Raw genomic sequence first — 21948 nt, forward strand, 5'->3', positions numbered from 1 at the left:
CCTGCGCACCGTTTATACGTATAACCCCGCGAGGAAGTTTTTTTTAGTACCTCATTGGTCCCTAAATGTGATGGGATAGACACCAGAAGCGTGCTCATCTTCTTTTATGTTATACCTTATACTCTGCGCGGCAGAGAAAAGTGAAGGGCAAGATTCCGGGGTGTCAATGATGAGGTGTAAAGATATCGTTAGGTGGAGCTAGTCGCAACTTTCGTGAAATTGTGGATGCCAGAAGTACCTATATATAAAAAAATACAAATTTATTGCATTCACCGAACACTGCAGAAAAAAAAAAAATACATCGATGATTTAAATACATTTTGTTTCACTCAATAGTTATAAAAATTATTTTCTGATGACTTTCTTGTCCAATCTATTATTGATATTTCTATATTTCACGAAAACAAAACATATTTCTTTCGCAATGTTTGATAGCGATATTTGACAAAGCCTACGCAAACTTTTTCCTTCTGTAACGATAAATCTGAACTTTCACAAGAATCATTTCTAACCGAACGATACACGTTGTATTGGTAAATAAATATCCAATAGGTTTATACATAATGAGATAAAACAACGAAACTTAGAAAATTGATCGCCTGACTGCGGATGCACGAACTTCGCTTGCTGTATTTTCATGCAGGCTGGCCAACTCAAGCCTTACCTGTCAAACATGACTTACGGAGGTTATGTAGGCGATGTGAATTTCTTTAGGTTAACCAGATTGCAAATAGTTGATGTAGTGGTTCGGAAAGGCTTGGCAAAGTTTTATTGCCAACTGACCGATGAATGATGACTGCTAATTATGAGTGGTCGTAAAAATATTATTCGAATTCGCCACTAGACGCGGGAGATTTTGACATCTAGGTTGGCTTCTCTGCCTTGTGGGCGAAAACATTGCCGTGATACGATCTCGCCACGGAGTGTAGTAGGAAGCAGAGAACACTCTGCGATAAAACTTGACCCCAGTTTTGAAGTAACTTAAGAAGAATTGTCAAAATGCGATTTGAGCGCCACTTACGGGAAAGAGTTATATTTTCGCTATAAAATGTGAAAACAGAAGAGCGGCGATCCTAACCTATAAACCTCCGTGCCATAAACATGCTCCGTAAATTCGTAAAGTACGCATTTGAAGTGAGTGAAAACCGAGTAATTGCCTATTCAATCTCAACCGACAATAAATCCGAGTAAAAGGTGACAAACGGTGAATCGTAAGATCATAGGGGGAAGGGGAAGAGCGTTATACGGGCTTACACCGCAAGAGGCGCTTAAATCGCACTTGGACCAACTTTTGTGCCGAACGCTGCTTCAATGTTGTCTTCGTCCTACTAATCCGTGGATCTCACCAACCAGTAAAGTTTAGTTGTTTTCCGCAAGCGCAATCGGTCACTCACGACTGACAAGTATCACAGTTTCCTTTCCGCATAAGACCGCATTCTTTCACCCTCACGAATGGAATTTATTGTTCCCTCAACATGTTACACACTGAGAGAAATTTTTAGTTCCGGTTACCGCTCAGTCCTTAACTATTTTCATTTTTTACCACGATCGAAAAATATAGTTCTAGGTGGAAAATGAAAATTAGTTTTCTAGCTGTTACCGGAAAGTCTGGTATCCGTTACTATTCTTTCTCATTACGATCGCTGCTACTATATTTTCTTGCAACTGTTGCATAAATTTAATGCTTGTGCAACGATAAATTGACGTTAAAGCCGTATTTAACTAAAAAAGTAGAGTAAGTCGAACAAACTGATTTTGCGTTGCAACTATCAAAAAAGGATCGACGATAGCGCAAAATGGTTACGCGTACCTAGTTTCTCGTAATTCCAACAATATTCAAACAGTTTTTTTAACGATACCTGTTTTACCGAATTTTTCTAGTTACTGTAACAAATGAAATTTTTCTCAGTGCACCATTGTTCTGGACGAACTTGCCAGTACCCATCTTCGTCAATGGGTAACCCATATGTTTATCTGCGGTGTACTGTACTACAATTACAACGCACAACTTGAACACAATAACGGAGAACGCATCAGTTTATAAAATGGTCAAGTGGCCACACATAAGCCGCCAATTCCCACACACAGCACACCACAGTTCTCATCCTGCAACTAGTCGCTCGTTGCGTTGGACTCAACTCAGAATCCCTGATGCAGAATGCCGACGATCCACTTCAGCCCGAAATTCAACTACGCATCAATCGTTCGCGTGTTGGGCATGCACGTTTGACAATGTGCAGAGGGTACAAGGCACGTAGCAACAGCTCGGGGCGCAGTTTATCGGTCCGTAAGACAAGTGAGCGGCTCTGAGCGTGTAATTCGCAGAATATTAACCCCGGGGTGAGATAACTTCCGCCTGGCGAGAACCACAATGGAAGCCCTAGACCCTCCCTTCAGCGATACGCAGCCGAGAACTTTCGCCCATATGTTGGTCGGAGTTTACTTAGCTACTTTGTAATCAACCTGGACCAAGAAAATAAATTGTCAACGTCATGTCTTGTCGGAGTCCAAAGTGTCCTTAGACCACAAACATTTCAAGTCCAAGAGTCTTACACTTTCAGTCAGTTTTACATTTATTTAGCCTTCATAACGATTTCGATTGTACGTGAAAGTTTCTGACCATTCTGTAAGCCCAATGTAGTGTTCTGTGTAAATATCATTCCAATTCTGTAATGTATATAATTTTTGTCTTCATTTCATGAATTGAAAAATTCAATGTAATTAACATATTAGAATTGAAGAATATTTGTTTGTTCGATTTTACATGAAAGTTTCTGGTTCCTCATTATGAAGGTTAAATAAATGAGAAAATGACTGAAACAATTATTGAATCTACTGGGAAAAAATGCTTCGTATAATTCATATACCCAAAATTCTAGTGCCGTATCAATGAAAAATTTGAACGCGATCGAGATGTCACGTTATTTTAGGAAAATTTGAGATGTCTCCTTTTTTTGGGACAATCTGAGACGTCACGTTCTTCTAGCACAATTTGAGATATCACGTTCTTCCATACCTTCGTCGACTTGTTCGTCCCAAAAAAATGGATTATCGATAGTCTATACACACTGTTCCAGAGCATCGGAACGGCAGCATTGGTTATGGGGGGGGATGCGAAGGGCGAAAACTGCGAGAGCGTTAAATCAACATTGAAAACCATGAACATTTCAGACTCTCTCTTTCTCCACAGCATCAGCATCCCGTGTGTATGTATAGAAGAATTGAAAAGACTGGACAAGGCTCGGCACAATATTTGGGAGCAGTGCTGGGGTGAATACGCGTAGTCAAAGTGGGAGTCTGGGTCTGCAGGAGAGAAGATGACGAGGAGAGAAACGCCCGCCTGACTGCTTGCCGCGTGTTATTTCAAGCCAGGGACCATTCGTCCGTTCGTCCGTTTGTCCATCACTGCAGGAGCAGAGGAGCACCAACAGCAGCAGCAGCAGCAGCAGCAGCAGCCCAGCAATGCGGTGTGTAAATACGCGCCCGTTTCTGATCTCGATGAAAGCTCTGCAAGGAGAGTCGAACTACGCGGCTCGAGCTGCGGTGACAGCCGATCCGGAGACTCGGGGAATTTCATCCTCTACTAGTGCAGCCTGCTGCAGGTAGCTGACGCTGCACCGTCTCCGGGAGCCCAACTGTTTACCCTGGAGCATTGAGCCCGTGGAACCCGGAGGATGAGGGACGAGTCGGACTCCCGCGTTTACTCAACCGTAAGTCGAGGATTAGGTACTTCTGATAGGCGGAACGCTGGTAATTGACTTGCCATGACTCCTTTCGTTTCAGGTCGTTCTTCGCCGAAGTCAAGTGTCAAAGAACTGTCTCAGCTTCGAATGTGCGTAACTTGAACTGAGCAACTTTATATGACCATGTTCAGTTTTCTATCTACAGGTCGATAAAGCTTTATGAGACCCCAGTCTATATCATTCGTTTACCAACGCCAATTTATCACAACAGTCATAATCGAATGATCAAGGAGCCATGAGCGTACCTAATATCATAATTATCGTATTGCCAACTAGCGTGAATAGATGTCATTAGTTTGGAGTTGTTCCTTTTTTTGGACGCTGTTATACAGCCGTTCTAACCTCTATCTGTAGCTCTTAGATCTACGTAATATACCTACTCGGCGATGTAACGGTTTCTGGCCACTTTGTGTCATCGACGAATACATTCGCGGTTTGTTCAGTTCATGTAGCTTAACCGAATTGATAATTATAAATGAGTGTTGCGCACAAGTTAGTTAAGTTATTTTCATTACCCTCAAATTGCAAAGGTCATGAACGTCTTATAAATTATTACATGCAGGTGTTTTTGAGGAATTGTAACACTCTTAATGAAATTTCTCATCCCGGTCCTTACATAATTTTATTATAGACTGAGAAAAATTTTCAGTTCCGGTTACCGCTCAGTCCTTAACTATTTTCATTTTTTACCACAATCGAAAAGTATAGCTTTGTTTTGTAGCTGTTACCTGAAAGTCTAGTATCTGTTGCTATTCTTTCTCACTATAATACAATCGCTGTTACTATATTTTCTTGTAACTGTTGCGAAAATTTAATACTTGTGGAAGAATAAATTGACGTTAAAGCCTTGTTTAACTAAAAAAGTAGAGTAAATCGAAAAAACTGATTTTGCCTTGCAATTACCAAAAACGCATCGACAATAGCGCAAAATGGTTAGGCGTACCTCGTTTTTCGTAATTCCAACAATATTCAAACAGTTTTATTTTTAACGACACCTGTTTTACCGAATTTTTCTAGTTACCTATTGTAACAAATGAAATTTTTCTCAGTGTACCGTGAAACCTTCCCGTTAGTACAAAACTAAAAGTCGTCAAAATGACATCTTTACGTCCGAAAGATGAGGTCACAAGTCATCATTCAGCGATCGTTCCGGGGACGTCAAGTTCCGTGCTGTCTGTGCCTCTTCTATTATACCGCAGTCTTGAAAGGTGTTTGCGTGACTTGCGGTTTTCGATTGAACTTGGTATTCGAATGGTGATTATTATACGTCTCTCTATCAAAACGCAATGAATCTCTCGGATACCTATCTGTACCGCAGGGGTGAGGGATACTCCAGGCTCTAGTTCTGTGTCCGACAAGGGGTTCGTGCAAGGCGGTAGGGTGGAAGGGCGAGCAATTGATTGAGTTAGGCGGGAGCAATTGGTAGGGTGAATTTGGAACCGCTGATTGTCAGAAATTATAGAGTCTATCTATCTGTCTGATCGAGGCAATCCAGGCATTCGAAGTTAATCGTTTACCCTACGTTATAGCTGGCTCGAAATAACTTACTGTGTTGCAGCTTAAAATCTCGACTGCAATTATACAAACGCCTTATCTAATGCCAAGGAATCGATTGCCTTTAGATCATGAAAAAGTTGAATCGCGAACACCGTTCAACTTTTTTATACGCATGCAAAAAAAAAAAAATGTTAGAAGCCGTCAATCTCTACATTTCATTCAAGACAATTTCTGGTAAAAAAAATTGTGGAATCAATACTCAACAAGTGCAATTGCGGGGTTAATTGAGGTGAGTTAGATCGAAACAGTGTCGCGTCAATATAGAGAATACAAAATAAATAGATAAATAAATAAAAAAAACATTAACGCCTCTGCACTAAAAGAGCTGAAATATCAATTCATATTACTACCGAGGAAAAAAGTACACTCAATTTCAATGATTCGTAGATTAATTTAGTCGTAATTATTGAAATCATCTTAGACAAATCGCCTAAGCAATTTTTCTTAATGATTCTATGCAGCTACTGTACCAACTACATGGAATTATAGAATTATAAATTAAATCCAGACGCCCTTCAGTTGATTTTCAGGATGTAACCGAATTTTCCTGTATAAATATTGTACATATGTATGTATAATATGAACGTCTGCTGCGTTACTCGGTGTTAGATCGCAGAATAATTACGTTGCGGTTGAAATATCAAATTATGATTAGGGGCTGTTAATTGGCGCGTGTTGACCCTGCTAAGTGGTACGCCAGAGGGGAAACCCCCAATGCCAAAGCCCCTCGTGTTATTTTAGCAGAACGTCACAGAGCCGATGATGACTTGCCGATTATGTGTGTGTGTGTGTGTGTGGCCACAAGCCGCGACTTGTATTATAAAGCTATGGCCGAAAGCGATACGCGCGCTCATTGCCTGATAACAATATCATCGAATGTTGATTTTCTCATCCTGTGCATTATTCGAGTTCGAAAAACGTTGTCCTGCAGGTGTTCATGATAAAATCAAATACACTCACGGTTTCCCTAATTTCATACCCCACGGAAATTTGGTAAAGAATGAGAAAATGATAAATAAATAAACCACTGTAACAAAAAGTTACACGGATCTCCAAACCAGCTTAAATTCTGGATTAATATTCTATGTAATGAACTTTTACGAAAAAATATTCAAGATCGAAACTCATACGCAAAAAATACAAATTTCGGAAAGATAGTTCTTGAAGCAGTGTAGTCTGATTGAAAAAATCTATATACGCTGAAAATTCAGCTACTCCTCCAAGACCATATTACACAGTAAGCTGTGAGTGTTGTACAAGGGAGGATTATCAAAGCCATCGTTTTTTTGGTGACGAAATAAATTTCTTCCTCATTCTTGACACGATGAAGGATGTGTTTTTGAAGTCAGATCCATTTCTTGCATAATCTTGTGATCATGTAAATTTTATTCTCTTTTGACAGAGTGATACTCATAAAAATTCTGTTTTTCTTCTTCATCAATAGATGAAGCGGAGAGAAACTTTCCAGTTGTGACTGATTGTAAGATCATTCAGAACTGGTCTCGTTTTTCTCAAGATTTATAAGTATCGGGAATGTCATAGTTTCTATTTGTAAGTACTTTTCGATCTTTTCTGCGTCAGGTTTGATACTGAAAGAATATAAAAATAGGGTCCAAGCAACTATACATACTGTTGTTAAAGTTGACATTACTGAATTTTCTAGTCACTGCAACATTAAATCTATTTGATTATTAGTAGACTAATGTTTTTTAATCAAACAAGGCCTTGACATTAACTTAATCTTCCCCAACGTGAAATTATAGCAATAGTTAGTAGAAAAATATAGTACGAGTGACTATAATAAAAAAAACTACATTTTCTGTTTACAGTTCCAAAACTTACTTTCCTTATGTAAGGAACCATATTTTTTGGTTGCGGTTAAAAAGTGTAAACAACCAAGGACTCTATTGTAGTAACAACAGCTAGAAACTTCTCTCGATGTGAGAAGTTTATTATCAAGTTCAGCACTTTACGGGAATACAAGTGGTGAGAATATATACAGATGATTTGAGCATTCCTTGCAAATTTTTGGATACAACGGAAGAAGCTGTCGCTTTTATCGCGACTACTCAGGGCCGATACGGTGTGTTATTTTTGAAGGGCCATCCTTTGACTGTCAGGACCGATGGTCGTAATTATATGGACCCGCAGTTAGCCAAGACGTGCTGTTAGCGGTGTCCACAACCGGTCCCACTCACCTATTAGTTGGACGTAACTTTACTCGCCCCACTAATTCTTATACAGTGGACACCCTATGACAAACAATCCGGGCTGTAACTGGCCTGTGTTTGGCACTTTTATTGCTAGTGTACATAATATATTTACTCACAGTATGCAGTCAGTCACTCCGTTTTTCGGGTTTAAAATCCGATTGTATAATTTACAAAAATCTCGGTGATATCTTTATGCTTTTTTAATCAAAAACTCGATACATCGACATGTGCCATGCGAATAAATCTTTATTTCACTCAATGAGGCTTACTGAGGAATTATTATCTAATCTTCTGTATTCTGTGCCAATTGATTGCGAAGTGACGGAATTGGCACTTATACAACTGCCCATGCTGCTTATGAAGCCGTGCTATATTGTCAAATCTTTTAATCAACTGATCTTTTCTAAGATCTTTAATCGTTACGTTTTTTAATGCACTAAAAAATTGTGAGCACTTTGAAGATTTACCCATCACCATTTTCAGTTTGACAATTTGATTCATCAATAATGACAGCCAACGAAATCTAAAGATGATAAATTTGCCATGAATTAAGCAATGTTTGCTGATAGCTTGAACTGAACCTTCGTTTATTTCTCACACAGTTTAGCCGCTTTTGAATAAAGAATTTTCATTTTCTCAGGAATGTCTTAACCGATTCCGAAGAAATTTTCACGCGAGATGCCAAATTAGAAGGCTAAACTTTTAATACCACATATGCCTGTGAATATTCCAGACGTATGAATTTTTCGATGAGAGTCTGAAGGATTTTTATAGCTACAGAGGGTAATTTTCGCACCCCGCGACTCGCGCTGTTCAGAATATTGCATATCTGCATACGCATAATAAGGCACGACACGACACGTAGATTGAAGAACGCGTGCGCAATTTCGCCGGCATGTGGCCAGCGATAATTACATCCTCCAGAGGCTGGGGGCGTGTATATGCAGATTACAGGTGGCTGATGCACCGTTGAATTTCTCCTCTTCAGGGCTCTGCACACTTTTCAGAACCCAAGGGTGCATACATTGCTCAAGATGCAAAGAGGTTCCGGTATATGCATATTCGTCCGCTTCCCTTTTCACGCACGCTCATTGCATTTCCCCGTGCGGATCTAACCGCTGCCCGCTGCTTTTTTCCACTCCTGTATGCGACGAGCCTCGCCGGAAAGATTTTTCACACGGCAGACTTGGACCTTTTTTCAGTATTTTTGCAGCTTCGGATGAGAAATTGTAAATGACAAGCCATGACGAAAAAACTATAATATGTATGTATTATCGTTTGGATCACTGTGTATATAAATTAGGTAAAATAACGTAAAGTGCTTGGCTCGATTTGATGATTTCATGCAAGAACAGAGACTTTTGTACACCTAGCTGGTTGGTTTTTTCATTTTTATAGCAAGACCGATAACTAAACTTTCCGATGAATTTCTGGTGTGAAAATTTTCCTCGAAATGCCCGAAAGCTAAGTGTCGATAATTCTTAGAGAACATTTTCCTTGAAACTGATGAACACGTTAAAAACAATTATCAGATAAATAAATAATCCTGCAGGTTGGTACTAAAGGACTTAAAGAAGACAAGATTTTCTTTCAGTCCTGAAATTTTTAACAAAAATATGCCCATTTTCTCTGCAATGTATATGCACGTCTGTATAATGTACACATTGGACGATGGATCTGAGACGGCTTATTTTTTACACTAGACAGTTATGTTGGCAACACAGATCAACCTACAGCGCCACAGTCGGCCGAGCGCGAAACACACTCAATCTCAACAAAGATAACATAATCCATGACCGTGGAATCTAACCTTAAAATACCGCGGCTATGGTGACTTGTTGGATTGACACGTATTCTAAGGTTAGATTCGACGTTCACGGGTTATGTTACGTTTGTTGAGATTGAGTTTGTTTCACGCACAGCCGACCGTGGCGCTGTAGGTTTCTCTGTGTTGCCAACATAACTGCCTAGTGTAAGAAATTAGCCGTCTCAGATTCATTGTCACCAAGTATACATCAAAATAATAATTTTTAAATCAATTTGGAGTTGATTAACTTGTTTTCATACGAACGAAAGCTTTTTGCGCAAGCCAATTATTGTGATTATTAGCGGAACTGGAGATGAAGACACCGCGATTCTGGAATTCAGTGGCGTTCCTCCACGACCAGCAGGAGTTGAACTCTCGAGACCGCGCCGCGTCGCATTTCATTTCTGGAAGTTGTGTGCATCGTCCCTATATGGCGTACGAAATATGCGAAAGCAACGTGCCAAAATAACTTTGTGTACTCAGCCAGTCCCAGCACGATGACGCGCTTACCCAAGCTCCTCCCTTCCTGCGCAAACATACCTTGGCTCACCCCGGCCTTTCTCTCTCTCTCTCTCTCTCTCTCACACACAGTCTCTTTATACCATTCATTTCAAGTTTAGACGCGTGAACAAAGATTGAAGCTTTAATACTGTTTACCAATCACGACGCTTTGCCCGTTTCAATATACCGAATATCTTTTTCTTTTCGTGTTATGCAGTGTGTATTTTTCCTCATCCATCGCCGATGCATATTCATCGTTTATGCGTATAACATTATACGCGACGCACTTTAAAGGTCGAAACGAAACTATACACGTCAAGAGAAATTTCTTGTTATGTGCATTGATTGTTTTAATTTTTTTTTAACCGTAGACGAAAAATGTACGCACAATATTAAGTTTTAGATACGAAATGAAACGAAATGAGTTTTGTAACTGCAGTGAACAGAAAATCTGGTCTGTGAAACTGTTTTTCATTTTATTAATTATTATTATTTATACTATATTTTCTTTTATAACTAATCGATTTTTTGCAATAATAAATTGATGTTAGGGCCTTGTTCAGTTGAGCAAAGTTAGTTAACTAAACAAACAGATTTAACGTTGTTATATCCAAAAAATGTAATTTTCATGTAATTCCAATACCATTCGAACCGATATCGTTTAGTTTAAAATTCGACGAAACAGATTTTCGCCTTTTTTAAATCTCTATGTTGGGACCCGTTTATTTTCTAATCTTTCTACATTTTTACCTCCACCCCCTTACGTACATGTATAACCTAACAGAAAAGTCCAGAGCGGCAGCTGGCTGCATGGCCTGGAGCAACAGTAACAGAAACAATAACACCAAGAACAATACCAACAAGGACAACAACATCAATGGCGATAACTGCAATGCCGAAGTGAACAGAACAGGTATTCACAATGGGTCGAGCTGCTGCACACTCAAAGTGACAATATGCGAACATAATGAAATGAAGGGTCGCATCTGCAGTGTCCCTTTTACGAATCGCGCGTGCGCTTTACTCTACGCGTTGTCAGATGCATCTATGTACGTAGTACGTACCTATTTTCAGATAATCTGTAAAATACGTAGATTATACGTACACATTGTGCATCACTTTTAAACTAGTATTGGAATTTATCGATTAACAAGGGATGTTCTTGTCCTTTTAACCTATGGATTGGGTGACATATTTTTTTAAACATACATTGAGGTTAGGTTCGAGATTGCCGAAAGTTGCGATTACCTGCAAATTAATGATACTTGCAAATATCACAGTTTATACAATACCTCAGAAATTGATCAAATGACAATGATTCGAAGTGGAAAACAGGTTGTACATACTTGAAGTTTTTTCAAGTCAACCAGAGTCTGTGATGAACGTTTAAAAAAAAATTTTAATTGTTGTGATGGTTGATTATTTTTACTACGCAGTTATAGCTTGAAAGATTTTTGATATGAGAAATATTCGGTTCTTCGAAATTATTCAACTTTTAAAAATCTTAATTCACATGGGCAAACAGCTTTGAGAATCTCTTTATTTCATCGTAAATCCCTGTTTGAAAAAACGGGATATCCAAATTCAGGTTGCAAAGGTAAAAACCGTTCTGTGTACAACAAGTTTCAAAAAATTCCGGAAAGTTAACGGACGAATGAGTTTTACTAGATTCACACGGAATACTTGATATCTATGACATACGATCGTTGCATCATGCATACCGAGAAAAAATGATGAAACTTATCAAACCGCGTGACCAACTACGGATGCTCAAAATAATTGAACGCTATTGGTCGGCAAGATCGTATCGCGGCAATATTTTTGTCTGCTAGGCAGGACAGCCAACTTACTTGAAACAAGGCACGAGATGTCAAATTTTCCCGCGTCAAGTAAAGAATAAAGTTACGTTGTTACGATGATCAGTGATAAATTATCAGTCGGTAAATAATAAGAGTTTACCCAGCATTTCCGAATTACTAAATCAAAGATTTGAGATATGTTTAAATTGAAAAACTTCGCATTACTTACACGACCTCCGTAAGCCGCGTTTGATAGCTAAAGCTTGAGTTGGCCAGCCTGACTGGAAATTCAGCAATATTGCGCATGCGCAGTAGGAAGCCCGATCTGCAAAGTTTCGTCGTTTTCTCTCGGTGTAATACAGGAACCGAATGAAACAAGCACGTATAGTTTCGTCGCGAAGAGCTCGTTTGGGATTATTTGTCGTCAAGAGTTGGAGGCTTTTGTGGGCAGAAGTCCAGGGACGAATCGGTGAAACGCGAGTGCCGCATCCGACGAAACTCGTTATTCAAAATTAGAGAGACGCGCGCGCGACGCTGCAGTTGAGCTTTTGTTACCGTCGCGGAAGTCGTCGGTGCGGTTGATTGCAGTAATCAAACTCGCTTCTTCTTTCGAATAGACCAGCTTTGCAGCCGTACTGCAGAGAGCCTTCACTCCATACTGCAAAGACAATCCAGTAACCGCGCACTGCCTTACCGACGGAGCTGGGAAAACGTAAGACAGACGAACCCGCTCGATTTCCCGACGACAAATCAATCGGGGCGGAAAAAGTTCGCCGATAAACCGTCTTTACTCGGTTCTTTATAAAACTTTCTACAATCATGAACTAGAGAGCACAATCGGCGGTTTTAAATAGGTACAGGAGGAGTAGGTAGAGCGATAAAAACAAAAGCTGATCCTGAGAATGGGTTAGTGTAGTGACGGAAAATAGCGCATATCCTGTAATCGCGATGTGAAAAGTTGTGCAAGATCACGTTGATGGGAATTGCGGGGTTGGCAATACCAATGCGGGAGAAAAGTAGTTTCAACAATCTCCGTATGTACCGTAGGAAGAAAATATGATTCGATAGTGGAAGGAAAATTGGTGTGAGGAGTTTTACAATGGTGCAAGTTATGTTTCAGGACTAGGGAAATGGGTTTTAACCAAATATTGAAATGTTATTCCGTCTTTAAGGCAACAACAATTACTGTAACCTCAAATAAGACGCATTTATAATTGACATATCAAAATTCACTTGAGAAGTTGGAATGTTTTGGTTTCGGATTTTGCAATAAAAGAAAGTGTTGAGTTTAAAAGTTTTTCAGAGTTAATGAATAAAATTATCTACCTGAATCACTTGTTCCAAAACAATCACTGTACGTCGCTTTTTAACGAAGAAAACGATTACTATACGACAGTTTTTTCAGACTATGAACAATAAAAAATATATGTAGCACCAATTATACGATGATTGCAAAGAGAGAAAGAGATAACGGGTAAAAGGGGAAGGAAGCACATGGGAATGTTGTGTGTCGAAACCAAAGGCAGACAGGGGAGAAGGGAATGCCGGGAGTACAGGATGCCAGCAATGAAGGCGACAACAATTATTTATTGTTGTCAGACAACTGCGTTCATGTTGCCAGAGTATCCACCAAACTATACTGTCGTAGGTATCAAATACAATTGTGTAATTATTATACCTATACTTATTACTAATAAGATATAATATCTGGGCTTTTAAACTATTCCAGGATAATGACAATAATTGTTCTACACCTATAATGTATGTGGTTATAGTGACAGTCATTATGTATTCAGCAATTGCACAACGTAGTATAAAACTTTATTGCCTGATGATTATAATATAAATAGAACATAATTTTACATGCTCTTACACTTGTCAAAATAATATGTAAACGATGTAAAAAGGAAATCTAGTTCCAAATTATCCGTCTTTCTTAAGAGAGAAGGTGATAAATTAAATGACTTAGAAAACTTCAATCCAAAAAATCTTTGCGGCAACTTTTGATCTCTGGTAGTAAATGCGATGGCAAAAAGTTTTAGCCTTCGATGGTTGAAGTTATAAATGCGCAATTATAGCTGGAACGTTAAGAAGAAATCTCATAAAAATATTCATAGATTTCCGATGATTTAACTCATTAAGTTAATATTTGTATCCAATTCTAATTTCAGGGTTTTAAACGAATGATCAAAATTTCGAAAAAACATTCGTTCAAAGACGCTTAACTTTTGATCATCATGATCGACAGTCTCCCCTCAATTAGGCTGCATAATTGTTTCCTCCGCCCAGTCCGAATTTAATCACGCGGCGGACTGTGATTCGTAAAATGAATTTTTCCAATCAGAGCTCGTTCCTGATTAATTGTTCCAATGAAAGGCTCGTCCCTGACGCATCACATGGGAACACGTTACGCGCCATATGACCAGGGTCATTGGACGAGAGGTGGATCACTTGTATTGTAACAACAACTATTTTAGTCACCTTATTTTAGTTAACTTATCCGTTACCAGTAAAATCAAATCTCGAATGGGTTGTAGATTTGTTATTTCAATCAACATAAATTCTATCGTTTGGTCACATTCCGTCGCATTCGATGCAAAGACCGCTGAATATGAGATTAAACTACATTTATTACTAAAGCTAGACGATTTGCATGGAAATAATTAGTTGTACAGCAAAAAAAAAATTGTTCACTCAACCGTATATGGCAAACGAAATGGTCATGTCAGATTCGACAAAAAAGCTAGGATTATATACCTGAGTAATGATTTGGGATATTAAGTGAAACCGAGATTAATAAAATGAGATTGTTGTATGATTTGAATTGACATATTTGGCAAATTCATCACATCTTTTTTGTATTTATTTTGAATCTGAATCTGAATCTGGACAAACATGTTAGTATAAGCAATTGATGTGCACAATTGTACGCCCCGAAATGATACCGATATGAGTATCGATTTTAGTTTTAGGAATTCATACGATCGTGTATGAATAACGTGCAACAAAAAGAAATAAAAATCGAATTTACAAAATACGGCGATCAAATACAACGAAAGAAATGTTTTCTTAATTAACATGAATTTAGCTTTGCGTAACAACATAAAAATTATTGTTTTGAACACTTTTTTGTTAAATCAAATAATTCATTTCATTGAATCGAAAGAACATTTCTTCCGATACATTTGGTAAATTCAACAAAGTCTTCCTCTGCGCGGTATTATGTGTAGAGCATATGTTGAACTTACCTGGGTTGGGGTGAGATGAATTAGCGAGGCGAGATGTTCCCTTTCAGGTGCGCTGAGGTATTTTTGTTGCTTAAATCTTCTCTCAAGCTCGTATACTTGAGCCTGGGTAAAAAGTACGCGGCGTTTTCGTCGCTGCGCAAGAGGAAACTGCATCGCACCGACGCCCATGCCGACGCCGACGCCGACGCCCATCCCCGAAGACTTGCCCATGTCACCCATGGACTGCCCGACGGAACAGCCCGCCATGTTAGAACCGGCACCCGCTGCCGCAGCTCCCATCAAACGTGAAACTGCGATGAAATAAAAACATGTCAGTTTAACCCGAAATGAAATTTTGAAAACAAACTGCAAGGTTTATCCTAGATAAAAAATTTTGATTTCTAGAAATGATGGAATTCAATGGAGATCCCGCGATAATATTGAGGACTGCATGTTTCGTATATTTTCCCTCAAGAAAATTTTTATGAGAATTTCTGTAGCAGAGCGATGGAATACAGAAAAATTATTTTCTGTAATCTTAAATCCTGAACATCAAAATTGAAAATACATGCATTTTCTGCATTACAGCAGTAATCCTAAAAATGGCCGAGATGCTTCGTTTCAAATCGATTCAAAATTGTTAAAAATCTGTTAAAAAGATTTTATAAACAGTCGCTGAAACAAATGTTCTTTTTTTTTCAGTAGTTAGTCATTTCAACGTTGCCATTTACCGATGCCATTATATTGTAAAGCTGAAACACTCAACGATGCGAATACGATAAAGAAAAGTGTTTCAGTGAATTTATGGAAAACAGTTTTCCGAACAAAATGAGTCATCGTAGAGTGAAACCGAACAAATCTATAACTGAATTTTTAAGAATTTTGAAGTGATCGGAAATAAGGCATCGATTCCATTTTCGTACTTTTAGAGAGATCTTCGCAGCTTACGAATACAACAGCTTGCTAAATACTCAATTAATATTCAATAAAATCGACCGGAAAAAATCGATTTTCGTCCAGCCAACCACCTTGAGCTACCGGATCTAAGGCGTTGCGGTGTTTAAGTGCGGTTTAAAAGTGCCGACGGGTGAGTCCCGGGAGCCTCTTGCCCCCGATAGACCTGAGAGAATCGAGATTTAACTGAGAGACAGGCGGACAAAGGGTTCATTTAGGGATGCTGGATGGATTGAGAAGGGACGCTGCGTCACGACCGGCGCTGCCCGGGAGGTCTGCAGCCCGTTAACGGTTTCAAAATAAAAATTAAAAAACCTCGACGGTCAGGATGGACACGAATAATAAGGCGTTCCATTCTCTGAGGTTCATGGAATTCGGAACGGCTGCATCATGGCGGTAAATTTTTACGCAGATCGGATATAACGTTATTATATTATAGGTACTAATCGGATTCAACTCACAATAAACTTTATTTAAGTTGTATGAAAAAATCTTCGCTTCTTATAATTCTATTTTCATATTTTGTCTTCGGCTAGATCGCGAAACGTCTGTTTTACCAACAGGGTAAATGTTTTTTCTTTTTTTTTTTTCTTCAAACGCAACATATATTTCTCTCTGTTATATGATATAATCTATAGGTCGAAATAATATTGTACATCTACAGGGTTCTGTCAGTAATTGAAAAGCTTCTCAGTAAAATTTGACTTGTTTTAATAGATCAAAAATATCCTTCGAATATAATTTTTAGCAAGGATATTTCTAATTGATCAAATATTCCAATTTTCTCCGATATCGATACCTATGAGTTATAGTTTGAAATACAATCGCAAGGAGCGTTGAACACTTTCACGGGGATATATATATATATATACCTAAATTAATTACGTCATCGTCTGTATTATACATATTATATACATGTACATAATACAACAGACACTCGGAGGTGGTGCTTGATTGACATTTGTATGGGATCGAGTTATGACGTAACAATCGCTAACACGATACAATCCGGTGAAATTCCTGTCAGAATGTGTAGGTAGGGTCGAGCTCGTTAACCGTGAGCTTCGCTACTGCGCGCTCTTCAGTCTCGTTCTGACTCTCTTCGTCGAGAGAGAGAGAGAGAGAGAGAGAGAGAGAGAGAGAGAGAGAGAGAGAGAGAGAGAGAGAGAGAGAGAGAGAGAGAGAGAGAGAGAGAGAGAGAGAGAGAGAGAGAGAGACAGAGAAAAAGAGAGAAGGGAAGATAGAGATGCGATGTAACGTGATTTTTTATTATCCCCTAGCAATGCTATGGGGTAAATGGTAAAATAACAATAGTAGAAACAATACAAATTTTCCAACATTTGTGCGTAACTACACTGATATTACAGTAACCAATGGGATAAAATAACAAGCGGATTGAGCGTGATTGATCTAGAATTATGCACTTAGATGATCTGGGAGTCAACTGACAAGAAGTGGGCATCTATTAGGTACGTCGTGTTGACTCTGACTAACAACCGAGGATCAAGTCACACCGAAACATAAATATAAGATTATGTAAACAAATAATAAAGTATAAAGTTTAAGGTAAAGATATAAAATGAGAAGTAAAAGATGAAAATTTAAAATTATAAAGTGTCTTTTAGTTTTAGTTAACACTGGCCTCCAAACCCAAGACAATGATCAGAAGTTCAGAGAAATGGGAGTAGAGCCGAGCATTAAAAAGTTGAACAGAGGAAGCTGACACTACTGTCAGGGGGAAAGAGTGACCCGGAAGTACATTGCTAATAAATGGTAAGAGCTGCGATAAGTTTGCGTTCTAAAAAACAGGATGTGAAATGTATCAGGAGTAGAACGTGAAGATTCCCCGAAGCATCTTGTATGAAAGAGAGAGACAGGTAGGTAGATAGATATATTTGGTATGCCTTAGTAAGCTTGAAGGCAAGTACAGGATGATGCAGATCAAATACAGATCGTAAAGCAGCTTAAAAATAAAAGTAAAAATACGCAAAAAGTAAATAAAAAATAATCAAGTAGAAGAAAAAAGAGAGGAGAGAGAGAGAGAGAGATTGATTGATTGATTTATACGTGATTAAATCAGGTGAAGAGAGAGAGAGAGAGACAAAATAGCGTACGAATGTACCCAAATTTGTTACCTCAATCAGAATTATAAGAACATATAATAACTTAGTTTAATTTTGAGATCCCAGATCACTTCAGATCGTCGCACAAGACTTCATAGGATTTCAGGAATTTCATGATGCAATTTCAATTGATTTCATAGGATCTCATAAGATTTCAAGGATTCCAGAGATTTCATGACATTTCACATGCTTTATTGCTTTCAAAGTATTGCAAACAATTTAAAGGATTCCAAAATATTTCATACGATTCCAGGAATTTTATGTTTTACATATTCAATTTCCAATTTTCTTATTCAATGTGAAATTTGTGTCAATTTTCAAAAAACCAAATCTTCGAATCATACAAAATGTAAAGGAAAATTTTCAGCAGTAATACACGGGTTCTCCTGTTGTCCCGGATACCCGCCTAAGCCGACGGCTCTTGAGGACGAGGGTGAGAATATTATATCCTGGAGACGTGAGGATGTGACGACGCGTGGGACTGGACATCGGGATGGATTTTAGTCAAGCAAATAAAAACTCGAGCGACTTTCTTGTGTCGTAGACGAAGAGCGGTGGAAAAAAGATGAGGGGCGAGAAGCGGAATAATGCGCGGATACCGTGTCCGAGGCACATCTTGAAAATTCAATCGTAAACAACTCTCGCCCTATATTTTCTCTCCGCATACTATATATATATATATGTATATATACACATATATATATATATAATCTGCACCGCCGACTAGCTGCGCGTTCGACTCACTGCAGTCGCGTCACGTCCTTAGGTAATCTAAAACTTCGAGTCGTTCGTAATTTTAGAAAGACAAAGGATTAAAGCCTACAGGAAACAACCAGCTTATGTGACCTTGAAAATACAGCGAACTCACATCCTTTGTCTCTTACTTTTATATTTGGAGATACGGAATCCAGATTTAAACATGCCCGACATTTAAACGAAATATGTTCGTCGGTTCAACTTTCCTAGATTAATATATTCGACGAGTTGATTCGATCACGGGAACGGCTTTTCAGCTCCCGCCACCTGGCGGATAATTCCGGACTGACGCGCGCCAGACACAGAACGCCTTCAATTATTCTTACGCCGTTGAAAGTTAGTCCCATGTCTTTTTACTCGGCTCCTTAATGAGATAACTTTGATCTATAGCTCCTATGTCACTTAAGTGATAGTCGGTGATCTTGTTTTTGATATAATCGATAGCAACTTAACTAACTCTCTCTACCGCATTCGAAACTTGTTAACTGAACTTGTAAAAAGTGGTACTTGAAATTCTTAAATCGTTGATTTCCCAGTTTGTGCCGTTCGAATTAGCCAAGAGTCATTTATAAATTCTATCGTACGTAAAGTAGAGGTAGTACTGCTGTTTTATGCTTCTTCACAATCATTGGTTCACAACACTGGTGGATTTTTTTTGAACGCGGTTCTCCCAACTTTTATCTCAAACGGTACGGCGCGTACATGCATTCTCATTAAATGAAACGTCTCTCGCATGGATAAGAGAAGGTAAATCACATGTTGTGGCATACATAGTAAGAAGACTGACGTCAAGACATGACATACTTGAGATTGTTTTCTGTTTGAAGTTCGTAATGGAATATATCTAGGCACTGTATAAGTTATGCATCTGTCTAATTCGACCGTACATTAGCGGCTGGCATGTAGGGAACCCGACATCTAGTTTTGACGTCATTCAAATCATCAGCCTCGACGTGTTTGTAGAATTTTGAATAACCACTCTGCGGCACGGCGGTAGCAGCTGATTCAGTAGCAGTGAAGTGACGTAACATTCGTTGCGGTAAGTTTACAAATGAAGTTTGACATTTACAAGACGTTGCGTGCACATTATTTCAATCCATTGCAAACAAAGAAATAAATATATAAATATAAATAGCATAAACAAAAATTGTCAAATAAGTATAACTTATTAAACATACTGCCTGGATTACAAAACAGTTTTTATTTGTAGAAAGCAGGTTTTGAATCTGTAATTTACGGCAACGGCCTCTTCAAGGCTTAGGTATAGGATGTTTTTAGTAACATAATGATATTGAGGAATAAATCGCAATATCGTTTAGATTATAAAAATATTGCATCAGCTGCAGATCTTTGATGATTTTAATAAATTGGGATTTTGATTCATCACTTTTTCACCGAGGATTTAATAACATAAATATTCAATATCGCTGCAATATATTCAATATAGTTGCTCGTACAATTTATTTCAGATTGTCAACTGAATTAATGACCAAGTAAATTTAATTTTTTTACTGCGTTCGATGGATTCAAAACAACCAGACTTATCGTATTACTTTGCTGACGAGAGAGTATTTATACATATAGGTATGTATATAAACTTGAAAGACCCTACTCGGTGGGAAACCGACGCTTGCTTGGAATTTAGCTAGAATTCCAAGAACTTTTGGAGTTCCATGTAAGGAATTCTAAACTTAGGTCTGTGGCTGAAGTCTGATCTTATACTTTTGCGAGACGGAACGTAAGTGTCACGTGGTTTCTCCGTACCATACACTTGTTTGGAATACTTTTTCCCCATAATTATACATCAAACTTTCTCCACTATCTTATTCAAAAATTATGATCGTTTTAAACGAAATTTTCCTTTTAATTAACAAACGCAATTGATACATAAAATGTGAAGGTCACTGAAATTATTCATCTTACAAATGAAACACATGAAAAAATAAATGTTCTGACGTCATTAGGTATTCGATATTGTAATTTCTTTGACTATTTTGAAACTGACACAGTCATGGAGACGTTCAAAATTTGAAAAGATTTCACCACTATATGATAAGGTAAACAATTATACAGAGAATCATATTTGGCTTCATCGCTTGCAATTTTCGAGCCACTTTCTACTCGTTTATACGGATTGAGATCTCATAAATATAACTAATGAGAGTAATTCGACTATCATTTAAATCATTTTGAAAAGTAGGTTTTCAGGTTAACGAAATAACCACCGTTCACTTTGAATATAATTTTCTAAGCAAGTGAATGAGGTCTCATGACTTGCAGTCTCTAATTTTTACTAAAAATCAGAGCTATATTTGCAAGCGGAAACCGATGGTTATATTTACCGATATCAATATAATATATCATCACTTAGTCGTATTCAGATAGCGCTATAAGAAAAGTAAGACGTGATGATCTAGAAAAAAATTGTAATATATGGGACTTTGGTAAATATATAAAGATTCCGTGAAAGCTCATGTGTGTCACGTAAATGCAGAGAAATTATCAAGCAAGTATTATATACTATAAAGCAAAAAGCACGAACGGTGTTTCTCTGGTGAAAAGTAACCCAAGTACCCACAATATATAATGAACGACTCAACAAAAATTCACATCCATGCATTCTACGAATATCGGGCAATTACATTATCAAATCGGGCGCGAAAAATCCACTTCCGAAGAATTATCATATCATTGTCCGCAATCGTTCTTTATTATAGTGCTGTCACATTTTTTATACTCAAAAATATTGCAGTTATTCAACTTTTACAATGAATCATGATTAGTTAAACTATTAACAACGGATAGAGTGAATCGTTTGCAGTAACACTTATATTTTTATTTGCAATAGTAGGTATGTATGTTTTGGTGGAAGCACAGAAAAGATGGGAAACTTTTCATATTCTGCATTGCATTCAGTCACCCGCAGCTGCATGGATATTCGTATATTATACTCCATGTATTATGTGTAAAAATTATAAACTTCTGATTTTTTGATGATTGGAAAGTTCGAAACACCTTGCAAGAAGTCAACACTATTAGACATGAAACCGCTATAAAGCGATGAATCATTTTATTTTACTCAATAAGATGTGGGAAATTCTATACGGTTTCACCTTGTAGTGTCGGATGGTCACCATTCCCAATTTTGTTGTAACTTCATCTATTGTCAAATATGTTGTACAGAAAACTACCTGCAGTTTTCTGGTTCTTTATATCATTCGATGTTCCGAAATCAGGAGCCGTTAACTTCTGAATTATCGTGCCACTT

The 21948-nt window shown here is 38.1% G+C and overlaps 1 protein-coding gene across 1 annotated transcript in view; it reads right to left on the reverse strand.

Moving 5' to 3' along the window:
* LOC124304994 (homeobox protein Nkx-2.4-like) overlaps positions 1-21948 on the reverse strand; it is a 42287-nt gene that overhangs the window by 16932 nt on the left and 3407 nt on the right. Inside the window, exon 2 of the mRNA XM_046763887.1 lies at positions 14869-15158. Coding sequence (XP_046619843.1) covers positions 14869-15158 — 290 coding nt within the window. The remainder of the gene's footprint in view (positions 1-14868; positions 15159-21948) is intronic.

The sequence above is a fragment of the Neodiprion virginianus genome, chromosome 5 (genome assembly GCF_021901495.1).
Source record: "Neodiprion virginianus isolate iyNeoVirg1 chromosome 5, iyNeoVirg1.1, whole genome shotgun sequence".
Classification (NCBI taxonomy): Eukaryota; Metazoa; Arthropoda; class Insecta; order Hymenoptera; family Diprionidae; genus Neodiprion; species Neodiprion virginianus.